General features: G+C 56.7%; 1 protein-coding gene and 1 long non-coding RNA gene across 6 annotated transcripts; one reads left to right on the plus strand and one right to left on the minus strand.

The window, feature by feature from the left end:
- Positions 1 to 188: 188 nt before the first annotated feature.
- Positions 189 to 14,714, minus strand: AIFM3 (apoptosis inducing factor mitochondria associated 3). 5 transcript variants are annotated; one of them, XM_039242817.1, is made up of 22 exons: positions 14,657 to 14,701; positions 13,826 to 13,888; positions 12,095 to 12,263; positions 7,728 to 7,941; positions 7,381 to 7,490; positions 7,066 to 7,175; positions 6,926 to 6,970; positions 6,599 to 6,695; positions 6,411 to 6,523; positions 6,068 to 6,154; positions 5,565 to 5,656; positions 5,326 to 5,456; positions 5,119 to 5,234; positions 4,939 to 5,010; positions 4,799 to 4,862; positions 4,143 to 4,219; positions 3,922 to 4,039; positions 2,443 to 2,541; positions 2,083 to 2,158; positions 1,438 to 1,542; positions 774 to 794; positions 189 to 558 (listed from the first exon to the last, which is right to left on the minus strand). In XM_039242817.1, the coding sequence occupies exons 3-22, from the start codon at positions 12,123 to 12,125 to the stop codon at positions 519 to 521; spliced, it is 1,818 nt and encodes a 605-aa protein (XP_039098748.1). In that variant the 5' UTR covers positions 12,126 to 12,263; positions 13,826 to 13,888; positions 14,657 to 14,701; the 3' UTR covers positions 189 to 518. The 5 variants fall into 5 exon arrangements, with proteins under 5 accessions (XP_039098748.1, XP_039098749.1, XP_039098747.1 ...); XM_039242818.1 differs by lacking the exon at positions 13,826 to 13,888 and having other exon boundaries at positions 14,657 to 14,714; XM_039242816.1 differs by lacking the exon at positions 14,657 to 14,701 and having other exon boundaries at positions 13,826 to 14,624.
- LOC120238811 lies at positions 13,397 to 20,404 on the plus strand. Its single transcript, XR_005530318.1, has 2 exons — positions 13,397 to 13,639; positions 19,724 to 20,404. It is a non-coding gene; the product is annotated as an uncharacterized LOC120238811 (long non-coding RNA).

The following is a 20,404-nucleotide window of genomic DNA, read 5'->3' on the forward strand; positions in this document are numbered from 1 at the left end:
CCCTTCTACCTGGAGTGCCATTCTTTCGAAATCCAGATCCAAGACACTGGTTAGAGAAGCTTTTCCTAACCTTAGGGGCAGAATCAGTTGCTACCTCCTCTGAGTGCTCATAGGCCAAACTTGCTTGGTGTGTTTGTGCCTTCTCCCTCAGGAGTGTCTGTCCGATTACAATGGAAGTCACACAGGTCTGCAAATGTGTGCGTTTTAATTTTAAGATAGTATCTAATATGTTGCAGGGTCCTGTTGGGAACCAGTCTCAAGGAAGGGAGAAGAGGACAGGCCTGTCCTGCCTCCATTGCCAGCCATCAGTGGCAGCTGAGGCCTTGGGGGGGGTAAGCATCTCCCAGAGGCAGCAGAGGCCTCTCTGGAGGTGAGCCAGGCAACCGAAGGCAAGCACTGGGAAGGCTCAGGTTCTGCCCTGGGGGATCCTGGGAAATTGGAGATTGGCACCTGCCCCCAAGGCTTGGCCTCTGTCCCTGGTGCCCCAGCGTGCCTGCCCAAGTCTGCTGCATGCGAGCTCAGGATCCTTTCCCTGTGAGCCAAGACATGTCGCCGGTCCTGCAGGAATGAGGGGAGGAGGAGTCAGGGTAGAAGACCCACTTGGCACCATGAACAGCTGACCCCTGAGGACAGCAGGGGTCCTGCTCTGTGCCAGGCCCTGGTGCCCAGCAGGAATGGGTACTTAGGCAGAGAGGGTCTTCATGGGGTACAGGCTCTGGGCTGAGGTGGGAAAGGCTCAGAATGGTCAACAGGAAGGACAGAGGACCACGTACTTGCTGTGTAGCACAAACAGCCTTTTCGAAGGCAAGAGAGAGAGAGACAGAGAGAAGGCCAGGAAGAGAGCATGTCATTCATCATGTCCCCTCTTGGTTCTCCATTTTTTCCAGCCTGAGGCCTACCCATGTCCCATGACCTCCAGGGTTTCCCCAGTCCCTGCAGGGAGGGGGCCTCTCTGCAAGCAGTTCAAGCCCACAGGGTGACTCCCATTGGCATCATCCTGGGGTGAGGGGAATGGCTGACATCCAGTGTCCCCCAGACACCAAACAACCACCCAACATCTCTATGCAGGGTGTCCCCAGAGGTATCACTATGTGCCTTTACTCCCTAGCTTCTGCCAGTCTCAGTACAACCATGTCCAGTTGGGTGTCCCATGCCAGGTAACTGCCTAAGCAATGGCTTTGACCAAAGACTTTGACCCCTACCCACAGCACTGGTTCTGCCCTGGGACAACAGCCTTTTGCCCTTCTTTCTCCCAAGAGCCCATTCGCAAACCACAACCCTTATCCCAACCACCGTATAGTCCTGATGCCGCGTAGACTGATGTGGACCAAGAACAGGGGGAGGGCTCTGTAGGGCTATGGGGGTGGCTGGCTACCAAGGACCAGTCCCTTGGGGAACCTCCCTCCCCACCCCCGTATCTCTGAAGCCCACACTCACTCCACCTCCCGCTTTCGGATGGCACGGCCTGAGGCTAGCACCTCAGCCACCTTGGACACGATGGGATCGTAATTCATGCTGGCCACAGCAATCACCTCATCGCCTCTGCAGGGACAGAGTAACTGAGCTTGAGCTCTGCCCAGCAGTGGCCTCTCTTCTTAGAGACCCTGATGTACTCCTCTTCAACTGGGGCCCAGGGAGCGATCTTACCCAGAACAACAGAAATATCCGGAGCACCCAGCCCTTCCTGCTTTGCTTGGCCCAGGATGGGCTTTGGGATCCTGCCAGAAGCCCACTGAGGCTCCAGACTTCCTCCTCAGTGGCGTTCAGGGCTGAGCTCCAGTCCTGAGATCACCACTCTCTACCTGTGTGATTTTCCTCAGCGTTAAAGGGGGAGTCAACACCCACCTCAAATTGCTGGCCTGAAGATAAAATGTCTGTCTCAGTGCATGGCTGCTGGAGTTATTACTGCCCCACCTCCTCACTTTCCCTTGGCGGGTCTCCTGCCTTAGCTGCCTCCCTTAGCCACTCGGTCCATCTTTCAGGTAAGTTCCCTCCTCTGGAGCAGAGCTCCTCTGGGATGAGTTCCCCTTCCCGATTGAGCTCCCGCTGCTTCGCCGCCCCGTTCCACCCCGTTGCTCTCACTTGGTGTAAAAAGCCACGAACTTGAGCTCTTCCAGATCTCCCTGGATGATGACGTCGTCGAAGCCTTCTCCGTACCCTGTGGGCCGAACAGGAGGGGATGGGACTCCCCCGGGTCAGCGTCTTACGGTCTCCTAAATTCCCAATGAATCCCCCACCAGGCCTCGCTCCCTTTGTCCTTTGAGGTGGTCCTTTTAGGCCGCCCCCAACCAGTTTTTGCTCTTCTTACAGCTGTCGCGACCCCGCCTCTAGGATGCTCATAGCCCCGCCCTAACGTCCAAGCTCCACCTCTGCGCTTCGCAAACACCTTAACCACACCCCTAAACGCTCTTGGCCCCGCCCCTGTCCGGGCCCCTCTGTTACCCGCGTAGCGCAGGCTCTTGCCAAACATGGCTGTCCACAGGTAGGGCACGGTGCTGATCTCCGCCTCCTGCGCCAGCATGTTCTGGGCCGCCACACGCCCTGCAAGACCCAGGGTCGTGAGAGCCCCGACCCTATCCCCGGCCACCCCTCCACTGCCTGCCGGGGCTCTCTGGGGACCTCTGACGTGTGGAGCTACTCCTCCTTGCCTTCCTAGAGCTGAAGAGATGCGTCATTGCTCAGCCCATTGTCCGCCCTCGATTGAAGAGGAGACACCTAGTTCAAAGCCAGTCACTTAGATTGCTTCTCCAGAGAATTTGAATGAAGTGGCCCACATCTAGAAAGTCTGCTTCCTGGCGTTGTTGGGCTGCCCCCCATTTCAGGTGTGCACAGAGACAACTAATCAGACACATCAGGTCTTAAGAATGGGGCACAAGTGCCCAGGGAAGTAGAGATGACAGCCACACCCAGGGCCCCAGAAAATTGTGTGGGTGGCTTCCCAGTTCATATTCCGAAGCCCCACTGAATCCTGTAGTTGTAGGTTTATGAGAGACCCCTAGACCCTCCCAGTTAAACCCTAATTATACTTGGCTGATGAGTGGCCTTTGGTTCCTTAAAGCCAGCACCAACTTTAGACCATGAACCTGAACAGAAATTGGTACCAGGAGTGGGATTCCAGGCAGCAGATGCTCAGATAATGTGAAGTGAGAGAGGAGAGGTGAGTGCAGGGAGTCTGGTGGTCCTCCCCACAAGGTAGCTAACTTGCTCTTACGTACATCTTAGGGACTCAAACCAGGTGTTCACAGTAAACCAGGCTTCAGGGGCATGGTGACAATCAAGTGGGGGGAGGGGGGCTATTCCTCAGAGAGCACAGCAGTTGCTCGCTGAGCCTGTTTCTAGGCCCAGATGGCTGCCCCCCAGGGGCCTGCATGAAACAACTGTGTTCACAGAGCCAGCTGAATGGCCCAGGGGAGACAGAAGCACTGAATGGGAAGGTGTCCTGTGTCTTACTAATCCCTTTCTCTCTCCCTGGGTGACTGCACAGGTTGGTGAGGATGAAAGGCAAGGAAGGGCTGGTGGAAAGATGGGGTGGGACACTGTGGCTAGTTGGGTGGGATGTCTTGAGGGCACTGGAGGGGCGTCTGTGGATGGGCCACAGGGCTGGCTCTGTCAGCTGGCTTTTTTTTTTTTAAGTCAGCTTCACACCCAGTGAGGAGCCTAATGTGGTGCTTGAACTCACAATCCTGAGATCAAGACCTGAGCTGAAATCAAGAGTCAGATGCTTAACTGACTGAGCCACCCAGGCGCCCTGTCAGCTGGCCTCATCACCCGGAGGAGTCTCCCAGACAGGGCACCACAAAGCCTTGAACGTCTAACCCAGAGACCAGGACCCAAGGCCAGCAACTGAGGGGTGGGCCTGGGGGAAGCTGAGACCCTGGGACAGACTCCCACTCCCCCATCCTGCCGCAGGGCTGGCCATACCCTGGGCATGAGCCATCTGCCAGTGTGGGATATTCACTTTCCGATTGTTTCTCCAGGCCAGGGGGAAAGTGACAGCATCGCCAGCTGCAAACACGCCTGGGATGTTGGTCTGCATCATCTGTGGGGAGAGGGCCCAGGGCTCTGTGGGTGGGACAGCAGCCTTGACTTGGACCTGCCGCTACTCCCAGCCTAAGCACCCTGCCCACCCCGCCCAGCCCCACCTTGTTGACAGGGATGAAGCCTCGGGAATCCAGATTGATGCTGCTCTGCCTCAGGAAGCCTGTGGCAGGCACCGCGCCTGACAAGACAGGGGCCACCATGTCCATTCCCTGGTCCCTCCCTTCTCCCCCCTCATCGTCCTCCATGACCCATACCCTTCACTCACCACAGTTCAGCCCCAGACCATTCATCCAGTGGGCTGCCCATCCTGCAGCCTTCGTGCGTCCTGTCCCCTCTGCCTGGACCCCCAAAGACCCCCATGCCTCCCATCTGGCCTCATGTATCACCTCCTCTGAGAGACTCCATGAAGCCCCTGGTGGGGTCGGCATGCCATACCTCCCCAGCACCTAGGCTGCCACCTCCCCACACTGGCACCTCAACTGGAGCAGGGACCAGTTCGGGGCTTGTTTGTGTCCTGCAGCCCACATGGGGTGGGCTGTGGAGTCGAGGATTTGTGGGCAGCAGTCCCTGGGAGCATCGTCCATGCCAAGCCCTGGCTAAACGTGGACCACCCATTCCCTGATAGCCCTGTAAAATGGGTTGGAATACCCATTTTACAGATGTGAAAACCAAGGCTCAGGGAGGGGAAGAGACTGGCCCAAGGCCATTCTGGAGCATGTGCAGGTGCTCATTTGCACCTGCCTGCCCACCCACTCACCAATGCCCACAACACAGACGTCAGCCCGCACGACCTTGCTGCTCTTCAGCACGACCTCCTTTAGCTGCGGGGAGGGGGCGGGTTAGCAGGTAGGCCCAGCTCCTGGGAACAGGGGAGAAGGGGCAGGAAAAGGGGCCCACCTTTCCCTCCTGGGCCCGCAGCTCAGACACCTCTGTCTGCATGTAGAACTTGACCCGGTTGTTCTCAAACATCTGTCAGGGCAGGTGGGCAAGAAGGTCACAGATGAGAGAGTGGCCAAGGGCTGGGCTGGGTGCCTGGAGTTCTGAGGGCCCAGATGCCAGGTGCCAGGGTGGGCTTACCTTCATGAGGGCACGACCGACACGTTCCCCCAGAAATCTCCTGAAGGGCGTCTCCTCCAGCTCCACGACGGACACTGAGTGGGCCTTTTCCGTCAGATAGGCGGCCACCTCCATCCCTAAGGGGTGGTGGGCAGTAAGCTGGCACTCCGCACCCTGGGACCAGCCACGACAGCCTGACCACTGTCCCCATCAGCCCCAGCCGCTCACCCAGGAAGCCAGCTCCCACGACCACTGCGTTGCGGCCCCGGGCCAGCCTCACCACGCGATTGGCATCTTCAGGCGTCCGGATGGTGAACACATTCTCCACCTCTTTGCCTTTGCAGCTCAGCGTCTTAGGGCTGAGACGTGGCCAGGATCAGTGAGGGGCTCCCGGCACCCAAGCCCTCCCATACGGTCTGTTGCCCTGCCAAGTGCCAACAGGGGACAAGGGGGAGACACCCTCCCACCTGCTCCCTGGTGCGAGCAGCAGCTTGCTGTACTCCAGCTTGAAGCCATCCTTGAACACGACCTTCTTGTTTCTCACGTCCACTGTAACCACCTGCAACCCCCACCGGGCAGAGTGTGGGTCTGGCCGTGGACTTGGGCCTGGCTGCCCCTTCGAGCTCCTGCCAGACCCTCTGGACAGGAGCTTCCACAGGGGCTGTTCCTGCCACCTGGATGGTCCCCTTTCCCTCACCTGGCTTCTCCTTACTCTTTAAGCTTCCGACATCACCTTCCTCTCAGAGCCATCCTTAGGTTCTCCCGCCCCAGCCCTGAACAGATTTCTGCATGTGCCCACAGTCCTGCCTGGAAGACTATCCAGCACCCCCGGGTGCCTGGACAGCAGGGCCAAGAGGGCAGAACCCCTCCCCAACACACACACACACCTCCAGGGGCTCACATGGCCTCACACCATTTGTAGTTCTCACTAAGCCTTCCCCAGGGCTGGTTCTTTGTCTCAGCCCCATACCTGGGCCTCGGTGAGCACCTCGATGCCGTAGGCTCGGAAGAACTCCTTGGGCCTCAGGGCCAGCTGCTCAGGCTGTGCATCCAGGGACTGCAGGAGACAGCTAACTTGAGATAAGGCCAATTAGCCAGTGTTCCGTTTTGCAACGGAGGCCCCAAGACCTAGGGAGGGTAGGGCTGGGCCCGGGTCACAAAGGGGCTGCAGAATGGAATTCACCGCGGACAGGCCCGGCCTGAGCAGAGAGGCAGCTGGCCAGACCCCCAAGGAGTGACAAGCAAGGTGCTGAGAGGGGCTGACAGTGCCCAGAGAGCTAAGGGTCTGGGCCCCCATTTGCCCCTCCTCCCACCTTGCTGAGCTTAGGCCGGTCATAGGGGAGGTGCCGGTCTAGCGTGCACAAGACAATCCTGTCTGAGAACCCCTCCTGCCGCAGTGTCTCCGCACACACCAAGCCAGCTGCACCTGAGGGGACGATGCTGTGGGTCAGGGACCACCCCTCCCCCACCTTGCCCTGCCCCTCATAACCTCGCCACCAACCTGCGCCTACAATGAGCACGTTGGTGCTGCTGCTGTGGCCAGCACTTGGAGAGATACACTTAGCCATCACCTTGGTTCTTCGCTGTAGCTGCAAGGCCTGGGGGTGGCCGGAGAGCAGGAGGCAGCTGGGAGCTGGAGTCATGGAATGGCATCCTCCCTATGCCATCATCCCAGCAGGCCAGGTCCTGCTGCTGCAGTCCAGCCTCATCCCCACTGCACAGCTTTCCACTCTGTTCCCCAACCACAGGGCCTTTGCACATGATGGCCCCTGGGTCAAAATGCCCTCCTCACTTCTCCTTTTTACCTGAGCCCAAGCCACGCCCTCACCTGTTTACTGGCTCGGACGTACACCTTCTCCTTCTCAATCTTCACCTGCAAGGGCTGTGTTGCTCAGGACCAGGTTTTGGGGTGCTCCATCCCCTGCCCTGCACCCCCAGGCTCCCACCCTACTGCCCGCCTGGCCCCACCTGGAATTTGTGCAGACTGTCCAGGCCAGGGAAATCCTCCAGGTCACCAGTGCTGATGTTGAAGCAGGCACCATGCCAGGGGCAGCGCACCCGGCCGCGGGACAGCACACCTAGGGGAAGCAGTGCTGGGCTGGGGCCACAGGCAGTGGCTCCCCCCTCACCAGCTGCTGGCCCCCCCCACAGCTCAGGAGATCCCACTAATAGATGAGACCCATGCAGTCCAGGGAAGAGCCAAGTCAGCCTGTGAGGGCGCAGCGGCCAAGCACCCTTCAGGGAGGTCCCGCCCCACCTCCCGTGTGTACTGGGACGACTCACCTTTCACCAGGGGTGCACCGTAGTGTGGACACTTGTGGCCCAGAGCGTGGAACTCCCCATTGTCCTTCACCAGCAACACCTTCCCCCAGCCCAGCTCTACTTCCCGCATCCTGGGAAGGGGATGCACTCAGACATGAGGCCAGACACCAGGCACCACCTCTGCTGGGCACCCCTTCCCAGAGTCCAGCTTTCTGGGAAGCCGGCCCAGGCCACACTGGTGGTGGCTAGTGCAGGTGCTGGTCAAGGGCACATTCCGGGCCTCCCAGCCCACCCCATCCATGGCCTGCACCATGCCTTCCCATCTCGGGCCCTCCGACTACTCCCCGCCCACCAGGACCAGCACCCACTGGCCATTCTCAAGGTCCTTGACATGGCAGACGGCGGCCTCCACACAGTCCTGAGCACCGGGGTACGGATGAGGGGCGGGCAGGCGCTCCTCAGCGTGGAAGTGGCGGGCTGTGCCATTGCCCTGGTAGGCGCGGGGGCTGCCCTTCCCGCTGGCTGACAGTTCCTCCTTGCCCCGCTCCTTCTCAGGCAGCACCACCTCGATCTTGAGCTCCACTGTAGGGCAGGCAGGGCAGCACTGAGTCTCCAGCCCTGCCCACCTCCTTGTGCAACCACCCCACAGGCCCTGGGCAGGCTGGCCCCTTTGAGTCTGAGTTCCCTCCTGTGCCTCGACCTCCCCAGAAAGCCATCTGCAACATCAGCAAAGAGCCTTAAAATAGGCAAGAAGCAAGGACACCTGGGTGGCTCAGCTGGTTAATTATCGACTCTTAATGTTGGCTCAGGTCATGTTCTCACTGTTCATGAGTTCGAGCTCACACTCACAGTGCATGAGTGTGGTGCTTGCTTGGGGTTCTGTCTCTTTCTCCCTCTCGCTCTGGCCCTCCCCTGCTCACGAGCAAGCTCGCTCTCTCTCTCTCTCTCTCTCTCTCTCTCAAAATAAATAAATAAGCTTGAAATTTTTTTTCATTAAAAAAAAACAGGGAAGAAGCAGAACAGAGGCAGCAGGAGGTGGGCTGGGTTGGCTTGATTTCATTACTGCATGTTTTCTTTTTCAGTAATAAATTAGTGAGGGGCGTACAATGGAGCTCCTTTGGCCCTGAAATTGCCTTTTCTCCAAGAAATCTATGTGGGGGAAAGAACGCTGGTGGCCTGAATCCAGCTCTGACTCCAACTGCACAGCCCCTGATGGGGAAGGACATCCCTGAAAGATCAGGGGCACGTGTAGGGTCTGACTCCACGGAGAACAGAGCGTTCAAACCTGGGTGTGGTTCACTTCCGGGCCAGGGAATCTGGGTGATGGGAAACCAAGGCTTTGTTGTTCTGGTTGCAATGTTCCCATAGGTTTGAGATTTTTTTTTTAGTTAAAAAAAAGTGTACACAATGTATTTTCAAGTTCTTAAAATAGCTATGCTCACCAATTTAAGAATCCATCATTCGCCAAGCACTGGTTTTTCAATGCCTTCATGTGCAGGGATCTGGGGCCTTGGGGGTGAACTGTACCCAAAGGGATGGGTGCACAGGGACTGTGCAGAGGGGGTGCGGGGCCCACCTTGAAGTTTCTATGGGTAAGATGCTTCCCCAGAGTGCCCATGGGGCCTACTCTAGCAGGCAGTTAGCCCCGAGATTGTCACTTTCTTCTGTATACTTCTCTGCATTTTCTAAATTCCCTACAATGTGCCTGGGGTATTTTTCTAATTAGAAGGGAACAATAAACAGAATTTTTAGCAGCGATAATCCCGGCCTCCTGGGCTGAAGCTAAGCCCCTGGCACAGCATGGGCCCAATGAGGAAGCAGGCGCCTCTCCCAGAGCCTCCAGCCCTCTCCCCTTTTCACCTCTTCTCCCCTCCACCCCAGACCTGACATCTAGAAACAAAGAACAGAGTCACACCTCTGGGCCTTTGCCTAGGCAGTTCCTTGGCCTGGACTGCCATTCTTCCCTGCTCTGGCTCCCTTGTGCCCATCCACTTGAACAGCTCAGGGGATGCCTCCTCTGGCTGCCCACTCCCTGGGTGTCCCTCATCTCTGGCACAGCTAATCTCCCACTGGCCTGGCTTGAAGCCCAGGAAGGTTGAACCCCTCCCCCTTATCCTCAAGTCCCAGCCCCTAGCCTGGCCCAGGCGCGGTAGGGGACACAGGGGTAAAGGTCCCTCCATGATTCCAGCTGGGCAGGAAGGGAGCACACCACCATGCTGAATCTGTTGTAGCAGGTGGGAGAAGGGGGAGGGGGAGGGGGCGGGTTAAGGTGGGGATAGGTTCTTTGCCTCCATTTCCATACTTTATGTAATGGTGTTAGAATGTTTTGAGAAGAATTAAAAAGGAAAATATTCCCGGACTCAGCTGACACCAGCTATGTGAACTGTAGAGAGGGAGCTCACAGGAACAGCCTGGCAGGGGCCCAGATGACAACCAAGCCAGGCTGTTTTCATCCTCCACCTCTTTCTAGAAGGCTCTAAGGAGCTCACTGATGCAGTGTAACGGGAAGCCATTAAGTCAGGAGCAGTAGTGTAAAGGTGGATGGAGAGGGGGTCCCTGCTCACCCATAGAGCTAGATCATTGATTCCTAGCCTCATGACTCCCAGGTGCCCATGTGACCATGGGCTCCTACCTTAGCCCCTTTGGACCTCAGATGCCTTCATTATAAAACAGAGAGAACAGTGCCTACCTGTAATAAGCAAAGCTGAGGGACTGAATATATGTAACCCAGAGTAGAAGCTCAACAGATAAAGCTGGGTAGTCACATCTTATTGGTTAGCTCTGAGCTTCCTGACAGCCATGGGGAAAAGGGAAAGCGGTGAGGTAACACTTGTGGCCTAACAAAAGGCAAGTGACCAGATGCCAAGAGAGCTGTATTTCCTCCTAGTTCTGAGTTTAGTATGGGTCTGGCCTGTAATACTTTATATCAGGAACACAGAGCCAATGGTACACGAGGAGTACAGAATGAATTCAGGAATGTGTGCTGATGTGCTCCAAGCCAGAGTCAAGCAAGATAGAAGGTGAAGAATTTGCACAAAGACCTTCGGCTTGCTTTGGTCTCCCTGTAGCTCCTGCTGACCCCAGCTGAACTTTCATGGCCCAAATGCTTTCACTCCCACACCCTGAAATTCCCTGAGCCTCACCCATGACCTGCCCAGTGTGTGTCTGGAGCCTAAAATCCTGCCCTTCTGCTGTAGCTCCACAGGGGAGCCCTGGAAGCAGGAAGCCTAGCTCCCAAAAGAGGGGATAATAACATTTTGCTGATGCCTCCTGTGTGCCAGGCTCTGTGCTAAGCACAACAGTCTGCTGGAGGGGGTGGGGATGGTGGGCAAAATTGTTAGCCCCACTTACACATGAGAACACAGCAGCTCAGAGAGGTGAACTCACCTGCCCAAGGCCACACAGCCAGGAAGGGGCAGAGCTGAATTTTAGGCTCAAGAGTGCAAGTTGTTACCACTGTCTCTAAGGGTGGTGCAAATGGCCAGCTCCTGAACTGGGAGCTTGGGGTCAGGGGCCTCAGGCAGGCTGGCCTGCCTCCTGCAGGCGGTATCCTCTGCTCTTGGCTTCCTGCCAGCCCAGTGGTCCAACAGGAGCCAGATTTAGGACCAGCTAGCATTTCCCTGCCCACTTCGGACAGAGGAAGGCTGAGGTGAAGACAGTGGACATCTTTTGCCCAAGTCATATATGGAAGCAGGAACGGTGGTAGCATCGGGCTCAGGGCTGGGTATCCACGGCATAGGCATAGGGGGAGGGGGAGCTGGCTCCCGAGGCAGGTGAAGGGGGTGTACCTCGGCCAGCCGGGGCATCAAAGGTCTCCTCTTGCCCCCACGTTCTCCGTCAGACCCACGAAAGGAGAATAGGCTCATGTGTTCTAAGGTAATGAAGCCGATGGGTATCAGGTAAGGGGAGCTGGGACGAGCTGGCTGGGGCAGGCTGGCCTGGGTGGCAGGTGGGCGGGGGCACTGACTAGGGCACTAGAGAGGCCAGGGACATGCCTCCACTCTTTTGCCTTCCTGAGTGTTGTGAAGAGAGAAGAGGGAAAATGGGGGCTGGAGAGAGAGCCCAACAGACAGGGGTCTCCATGGAGAGCAGATCGGGGCCTCCCTTAGCATCTGGGAGGCCCCCACCTGGGGCTGGAATCTCTTGGGCCAGGCAGGGCAGGATTTCCTGCACAAATCGGGAAATTCGACCCAAGGTCACACAGGACATCAGAAGAGGGCAAGAGGGCTATTACCTGTGCACTCCACCCTCCTGGCAACTTTGAGAGGTCGGGCTCATTTTGTAGAGAGGGAAACTGAGGCCCTGAGAGGTAACTTGCAGGCCCTGGGTCACACAGTGCCTGAGGGCGTCCTCAGAGTCCCTCTTCCCCAGCCCCAGGGGACCCTGCCCTTTTCCCCTGCCCCAGGGCAGGAGGAACCCTAACCTCTACTTTCTGAGAAAGCTTCAGCTGCTTTTCCCACCAGAAGCACCCACAGCCCCAAATAAAGAGGGGGACCCATTGGAGGGGAGCCAAGAGAATGGCTCCAAGCCCCCACCCCCTCCAGCCTGCAGGGAATTAACATTCGGAGCCGGCAGCCGCCTAGCCTGACCTACTTCGGAGGCAGAAGGGGAGGGGGAGGAGGAAGGAGGTGGCTCCAGGAGGGAGGGAGGAGGGACGGAGGAGGGACGGAGGAGGGAGAGGGAAGCGAAGGGGGAGGAAAGGGGGAGGGGGGAAGAATGAGGCAAGAGGAGGTACCTGGCTTGGGCTTGGAGAAACACCCACCCATGGTGAGTGGCCCACAGATGAGTGGGGGGCAGGTGCACAGATGGCGGTGGGAGTCCTAGGGTGCTCCCGGTGGGGCTGGACCCCCCATGGCCCTTAAAGATGCTGGAGCTGCCATCCCAGCAGGAGCTGCCTCCAGGACCTGCAGGGGAGACAAAGGCATCTGTAGGGACCAGGGCTTTGATGGGGAATGTGAGTAGATACAGAGATAGAGACAGAATAGGGGAGGGGCTTCTGGAGAACAGGCACACTTGAGCCCAGAACCATGTAGGGGACCTTGGGGGCACGTCCCCTTTGAGGCTTCACTCTCCCCGCCCATCTTTGCCTGTGGGCTGTGCCTACTTCCAGGGGAGCCCCTCTGCTCTAACCTCAACCACTCTTTTAGGTCCAGCCGCCTTGTCCAGTAAATCCTGATTTCTGTAACCCACTCAAAATCCAGCAGCCAAGGGAGGCCACAATGCCTGGGGTCAAACCTCAGGGCACCTTGGGCAGATCAGAGCCCTCCTGGTCCTGAAGTTTCTCTCCCAGGCCCTGGCCCCCACCCTAGCTGGCAGCCCCTTGATACCCACCTCCTCCAGGGGCAGCCAGAGCTTCTTCCTCCAGGCCCAGAGGTGGACCGAGGCTTCTGGGCCATGGAAGGCAGGGTGGGGGCAAGGGTCCAAGAGGCAGCCCAGCCTCCACCCCTCCTCCTAGTGTGAGTTAGGCCAGGAGAGGCTGGGTGGTGGGGTTTGTGCGGCCTGGGCTGGGCCAGGCTACTGGTCCCCAGGGAAACCCAGCTCCATGGAGAATAGAAGTGGGCGTCCAGCCCAGGCCTGATGGGGTTGGGGGAAAGGGAGGCCAGGCACACAGCCCAGGCCCAGCAGTTGTGAGCTCCCACCCTGTGCACCTCCCCCCTTCACCAATGCCCTCCAGGCCTGTGGTGCTGAGATCACATTCAATAGCAGATGAGGAAACTGAGGGGCCAAGGGCTTGCCAAGGTCAAGCAGCAGGCAGGGCCATCTGGCATAGCCTACCACTAACCTTGGTTAGTTTCAAGATGGGAGGGGGACCCAGGAACCCTCGTATCCCCCTGCAAGCCACACAGCTGGGGGGAGAGGTCATGGGTCAGCAGAGATCCCTGCAGCCAGATCCTCGAGGCCAGAGGGTGGGCCTTCTGGAAGATTCAGCTTGCAGACTGGACTTTGGAAGGCCCGGGACAAAGCTGCCCTGTTTACAAATGATCTTCCCCCAGTCCATCCCACTGTCATCCCCTCTGTTTTTCTTGGAAGTTCTTCCTGAAGTCTAACTCGAGGTGGGGCTGGACCTATTTGGTCTTGCCCAGATCTCTGCAAGGACTTTGAGTGGGTGCCTGAGAGCAAGGGGGCCAAGACAACAGGAGGAAAAGTTGGGAAGGACCGTCTACGGCCTAGCATCTGACCTAACCTGCACTAGAGGGATCCATTACGGTTCCGGAGGCGGCAGTACTCAAAGGCCACCTGGGCATACTCATGCTCTTTACCTCCCTCATCACCAAAACAGGTCTGTAAGATTTGGGTGCCATCTGCCCCACCTGTCCCCTCTCTGGGCACAAGGCGGGGGGGCCCTCCCCAGATCCTGGCTTCTCCTCTGGCTCAGCCATACCTCCCTCCCTCCTGCCTGGCCTAGGCTTCATCTGCTGGGCCAAAGATGTCAGAAAAGGTGGAACTTTCACTTGCCGCCAGTTACCTGTCTAGGCTGTTCCTCCCTTTCCAGGTGCCCAGGTGTCTCAGATCCTCCAGGGCCTTGGGCCTGGAAAGAGATTTGCCAGGGATTGAAACTTCCTCAGGCCTATCTTTGCAGGCTGGCTTGGAACCCTGCTGCCTCAAAGGGAAAGGCTCTTACTGTGGAGCAGCAGGAGGGACCCCCCAAGATTTTATGGAGTGCTGTCCCTTGCCCACAAACTACCCAATGCTGAAAGTTGTAATAGTGCCCAAGTGCTAACTATCCACCAGGAGCCTGTGTCCTGGTTCACAGGGACACCCTACCCCCCTAAGCCAGTGCAGGCTAGACAGAAGCGGGAGTGGGGGGGTTGCTGTCCAGTTGGGGCCCTCAGTGGCTTCTAGCGTTCCTTAGGATGGCATTCAAGTTTGAGGGTTATTTGCCCTCACCTGCTCCCCTCCGGGCTCAGGCGCAAACCTCCCGTGCACTCTCTCTGCCTTTGCACGTGCAGTTCCCTCTATCTGAGATGATCTTTCCTGCAGCCTTCCCGCTGGTCCAGGCGCCCTCACCAAACCGGACGGCCCAGAAAGGGGGACGGGTACACTGCAGGGCCCCGCGGCAAGCGAGTAAGGGCCAGGTGGGGGAGGAGAGAAGGAAGAGAGGCGCTCGAGTCTCCACCAAGTCTCTTTCTCTCCGGCTGCCGACCTCAGCCCCCAACGCCCCGGCCCCGGGTCCGCGACCTAAGAGCGCGCGCGCGCTAGACCCGGGCGCGGGGACTGTGGGGCAGGGACTCTGCAGCCAAGCCGGGATGGTGGGGTCGGGGGCCTAGGGCCTGGGGTCCCCGGGGTGGGCGCTCACCTGGACTCGGCGCGGGCCTCCGTTCTGGAGCCGCTCGGGGCCGCGGCCGCCTGGGGGGGTGGGGGGGGGGAGAAGGGGGGAGGAGCGGGCGGGGGCGGGGCCGGCGCTGCGGCGACACTGCAGCCGGGAAGCCCGCGGCGCCCTGCACCGCCCCGCCTGGTCCCTGCTGGTAGACGGGGGTCCGTTCCAGGTCAGGGGTCAGGCCGGTGACTTCGGAGTCGCGCGGGGTATGGAAAGGCATTTGGGGGCCCTTCTGGCCGTGGACGCCGCTGGCGGGGTCTGGATTCCCGGGGATCTGCTGGACCCTATTGGGGCGCCTAGCTGGGCAGCGCACCGGATTTGATTCTTGTTCCTTTTCTTTCTTTCCTAAGTCTTCTAATCGTGGGGGGCGGAGTGACGTGGGGAGTGGGAGTTGAATCACCCGGAGTAAGCTCCCCAAGAAGGAAAATCCAAATCACTCCCCACTACCCCATAGGTAATCTGACTCCCTTTGGGGGCTCAGTCTCCTTGGTCTGCCTTCTCCCTCCACACAATATGGCCTATTTTAAATAATACTTTATTACATTTTCCTTTTCCCATCTGTCATTATTTCAGGAGAACTTCCTGGGTTCCTGTAAATCATAATGCACCCTGATGTTGTGTCCCGTCTTCCAGGAAGCCCTCCCTGACCAGCCTCCCAGACTCAGACTTGATCAGGCCCTGATATCCTGGCTCCTGGTTACCTCCTGTTTCACTGTCCTGACTGTCCTGACCTTTGCACTTGTGTTTAGGTAGAGCTTGTACCTCCTGCAAACTGGGACTCAGTGACTTCGTGGGAAATGAAAGAATGACACTTTCTGAGGAAAGGATGCCACATCTGTCCATTAAACACATCAGGGCCCACCAACTCTGTGTCCTATTAGTGCTCCTTTAGTGACTCGTGTTGGGTTCTCTTTTTTGCCATCTCTCCCCTTTTTGGGCCTTGCTTTCCTGTAAGGATGACAAAAACAGCAGCACTAACAGTCACCTGTGCCCGGCAGATATAGCCTTCAGAGAAGGTCCTTTATTAATGCCCTACCCCGCCAAGGGAGACAAGCAACACTCCCCCTCATTTTACAGATGGGGAAATTCAGAAGGCTAAGTCTCACCCAGGGGCAGGACCAGGGCCTGCATGGGTCACACTTACGCAGGTAGGTGTGGGGCCGAGGCCTGAGGGAGAACTGTGGCAGGGCAAGACCATAACATCTGGCCTGGAAAGTACCCAGTGAGATGTTAGCAAAGCGGGAAATGGAACCCCAGATTGAGATGTAGTAAGGTGACCTGAAGTGGCTGAGACCTCTAGACCCAGCAGACATCCCAAAGGCAGGGAGGGGTTGCCAAGGTTTGAGAAGCAGGTGTATGTGTGTGTGTGTGGTTGGGGGGGGAGGGGGAGTGATCTCTGCCTAAGCCTGTCTCTGTTCTCCTTCTATCTATCCCCTCCTGTCAGTTTCTCCTGTTCCCCACGCCCCTCAGTCTAGGGCCTGGAAGCCAGGGTGTGCAGCATGATCCTTTGGAACCGGAGATAGAGGGGATGCTGCACATTGGGATTGACACTGGCGCCCTCTGGAGGCCAGTCTGAGGGGCAGCAGGGCCTACCTGAGCTTTGGGGTTCTGAGGGCAGCCGGCCGCCAATACCATAGAGGCCTCTTCCCTGCCAGACTTTGGTGGATTTCCAGATAGAGAAAGCTCAGTTTATGTGACTCCCAGGAAATATTGGGGGCTGATAAAGCACAGCCAACGCTTGAGCTGAGGCCAGCTGTGCCCACAGCTACAGGGTGATTCATTCATATAGAAACAGAATTTGGGGGATCCCTAGTTTGGGGAGCCTGAGCCAAACCCCACATCCCAGGCTCATTCCTGACTTGCTCTGGCTACTGCAGCCCAGGCTTTCCCCCGCCCTGGTCGGTCTACACTGTATGAACACTGTTCTGGGCTCTCTGACTGTGGAGGCCAGCTCCAGCTCCTACTGACTTCTTCAGCCCCATCATGGACCTCCCTAAGCTGCTGGCTTGCTGTCAGGACTGTCCTGTTCCCAGGTTATGGGGTAACCAGTCCTAATTTTAGTCCTCCTGAAGGGAGGGAAAGGTAGGAAAGGTTTTACTAGGAGGTGGCAAGGACTGAGGACAGACAGGCCCTTAGGAGTTCAACAGAGAGGAGATGGGCATCCAGGCAGAAGGAATGTCCGGGAAAAGGCAAGGAGGTAAGATGGCAAATTCTGGGGAATTCAGGATGTACCAGTCCAGTCTGGCTTGAGTGCTGAGTTCTGGGTAGGAGCATAGCATGGAGATATGTTACAGGGCCAAAGAGCAGCTGGGTTTTCATCACATGTGTCTTTGGTAAAGACAAAAACAAAAACACAACAAAAAACAAAACACTCCAACTAGTAGGACTGGCACTGGATTCGAATGGGGCAGAGGGACCAGAAAGTCAGGAGACACCTGGGGTGAGGACTGGGCCACAGTCAGCTTGAGGGCTGGAAGGTGGGCCATGCCCTCATGGCACTTACTTAGACCTGAGGATTTTCTATCATGAGCAGATTGGCAACAGCTTCCACACCCTCAATGACAAATGTGCTGGTTTAAGCTACCTCAGCCACATGGAGGAATATTGTTCAGCCATAAAAGGGGCCTTCCAAGAGCGCTTGGAAAAATGTAAATATTTTCTTACACACAGCTGGTGAAAGAGTAAGTTAAGGCAATCCCTACGGAGGGCATTTGGCAACACCTCTCAAAACTGCAAATACCCAGAGCCTTTGATCCAGTAATCCCACTTGGAGTAGCTCATTTTAATGCATCGGGCCACCTTGGAAAGGACATACATGTCCATCAATAGTGGATTGTTGAATGAATGACAGTACATCCGTATCATGTGGTACTATACAGCGGTGAAAAAGAACAAAGACTCACAACAATCTTTAAAACAGATTGGGGAAATAAAGCAAGGTACAGAACAGTAAGTACTCTATGTAGAGAAAATATTTAGAAAGCATGTTTACAGAGGTATATTTGCATGTACATTATAGACAAATTCTGGAAATATATATAATTATATTAATATATTATCAAATATATATTATAAACTAGAAACAGGGAGATTCTGGGGAGTGGAACGGAGAATGGAAAGGATGTGCTTCTTCAGATACCTGTCTTTTGATTTTTTTTTAATGTTTATATATATTTGAGAGACAGACAGACAGTGAGCGGGAGAGGAGCAGAGAGAGAGAGGGTACGCAGAATCCAAAGCAGGCTCCAGACTCTGAGCTGTCAGCACAGAGCCTGATGCGGAGTTGGAACCCAGGAAGGGTGGATCATGACCTGAGCAGAAGTCGGATGCTTAACCACCCAGGCACCTTTAGATAACCTGTCTTTTGAATGCTGCATCCTATGGATGTTTTTCCTCCAACCCTGAATCCAGGGTTGAATTCCCCAAACTCCTCGGAGCTGTTTTTGGGGAGCTCAGGTGGGCTTCAAACCACTGGGGTTTGGGTCCTTTTCCACTGGTCACTGGGTCTGGAGCAGCCCCTGCCCAGGTCTCTCTTCCTCTTGGTGCCCGCCCTCAACGCAGTTACTGGACAGACCACTCACTCCCTCTTTCCAGGAGCTGGCTGGTGGGCAGCTCCAGACGCCCACTCAGAGGACATCCCCGTCCCCCGCCCCCAGTCAAGCCGCTCCCTCAGATTCAGCCTGTACCGCACTTTCCGCGGGGGGGTCTTGGGCGGGTGGGTGTGGGTTGCCCTCACAGCGCGCCGCCTTAGTCTCGACTCCAGCCCCTCCTCCACCTGTGCCCGCCCCCATTTCAGAGAAGGCAAAACTGAACGCACCAGCCCTTGCCCCTCCGGAGCCTCCAGGTTCCGTCGGGGCTCAGAACCCAGGAGCCCTGCGAGGGCAAATTCGTTGGCCCCGGGGAGCCGTCCGGAAAAGCGTAATGCCGACGGCCACCGGGCCCTTCTTCGGTCTCCCCGCCTGGCCCTCGACCCTGCCACCAGGAAGCCCGGGCCAGTCAGACTCAGCCCGCGATCTCTGCAGCCGCCGGGGACCTCACACCGGAGCCACGCGCTCTGGACAACGTCCGGGAAGGGGCAAACCCTTTCTGGGACTTGAGGGCGGGGAGGGAGCCTCCAGAGGCCCCTGTGCACTGTGTCCTCTACCCTCACCCCACGCGGGGTTCTCCTCTCCATCCTTCCCGGTGTGATTCTCCGCCTGCTTCCGACCTGCCCCCGGGGACCGACGGCTGCGGCTAGGGGTGGGGAGTGGCGGGGCCGGGTGGAAGGGATCTGGAGGACGCGGTGGTGGTAGTCCCCAGAACCGGTCCGAAAAGCGGAGTACCGGAGTCTCGGTGACGCACCCGCGCCGGGGTACGTGCTGCAGCTGGGCTTGGAGCCCAGGACGCCGGAGCCCAAGGTGAGTGTGGGCTGCGTCTGCGCAGTTGCGAAAACCTGGGGAGTCAAGAGTGCCCGTAGACTCCAAGAGCAGGGTCAGATCTCGTGAGAGGGCTGAGGAAGAGGGCCCATGCCGAGGCCAAGAGGAGCTTCGCGGAACAGGGGCCACGGAGGAGACCACGTGAAAAGCCCAGCAATGTCAGTTTTTGCTGTGGAGTGAGGTTTCAAGATCCGGGCACCGGCCTCTGCTAAGGCTAACTGACTTAGCAGAGGAGGGTGGAGGGGCAGCCACCCTCACCTGCCCCATTTCCAAGGGTTTCCCTGCCACAGAGGAACCCAGCCCAGTATTACTGATCAAAATACACCTTTTCAAACCAAGTATTCTTCAAAGGTGTCTCTAGGGCACTGTTTCTTCCAGAATGGTTTAACAGTTTTTGTATTCCCATTCAAGGCAAACTTTTCTTTCAAATTCTGCAGTATCTTGAAAGTAGGATCTAGGGAGTACATTTTAGCAGCATAAATATGGACTGGTATCACTTCCTGAAACTCATTTCTGGAGGTTTTACTACAAGGAAATATGGACCTCTCAATACATACATAAATATGTGTGGGAACAGGGCTCTGGCTGAGGGGATGTCAGGAAACACAGTTTCATTCCCACCCACCTCCAGCTGTCTACCTGAAGGTCCTTGGAGTTCATCAGGAAGGCCATATACAGACAGAAACAGAAGAGTATGAAAAGTTAAGCAGGTATCATGCCCTAACTTGGGATGAGGCTACTTGTTTTTCGGGACTTACTTCCCCTTGAAACCATTCAACCCTGCCTGGGTAGCTTGTGCTGAACAAATACTTAACAGACGCCTTCAGATACAGGTGCCTAGAAGGGAAAACATCCAAATGTTCTTTGGTAGGATAAAGTATGGCAACTATTGCCTCATCTTCAGAAGGCAAAGACAGAGTACCAGCCCCCTTACAGCACCTACTGTGCTCACAACACTGGGAACCAGAGCTTATCTTTTGTAGGGGGCTCAACGTTGCGGGGAAGGGCCAAGGCAAGACCTATTTTGTTGTAAGCAATAGCAGGGCTGGGTTGCGAGAAGCACCAGTTGTTTCTGTGTTTCACAGGCGTTCATCAGGTGCTAAACTGCTCAGGAGATTAATATGGGCTGAGAGCCTCCAGGCAGCACTGAGGAGACACCGAAACACCAAAGCCGCCGCTGCCACCACCAGCTGATGCAAGTTTTATTGAGACAATGTACAAACAGGCCATGGAAACAAGGGTTCTGATGCCGGGACCAGTAACGTAAAATGAATACAAAAATAAAAAGGCACTAATCTGTTAAGAAAAGACA

This window comes from Hyaena hyaena, unplaced genomic scaffold, assembly GCF_003009895.1.
Source record: "Hyaena hyaena isolate Hyena2069 unplaced genomic scaffold, ASM300989v1 scaffold_219, whole genome shotgun sequence".
Lineage (NCBI taxonomy): Eukaryota > Metazoa > Chordata > Mammalia > Carnivora > Hyaenidae > Hyaena > Hyaena hyaena.

Coding starts and splice junctions, on each gene's coding strand:
- AIFM3 (XM_039242818.1), bottom strand. CDS start 12,125: ATGGGTGGGTGTTTCTCCAAGCCCAAGCCAG. Junction 6,971..7,065: donor ACAGTCTGCACAAATTCCAG/GTGGGGCCAGGC, acceptor CAGCCCTTGCAG/GTGAAGATTGAGAAGGAGAA. Junction 559..773: donor CTGTTTGTGCTACACAGCAA/GTACGTGGTCCT, acceptor TCATTCCTGCAG/GACCGGCGACATGTCTTGGC.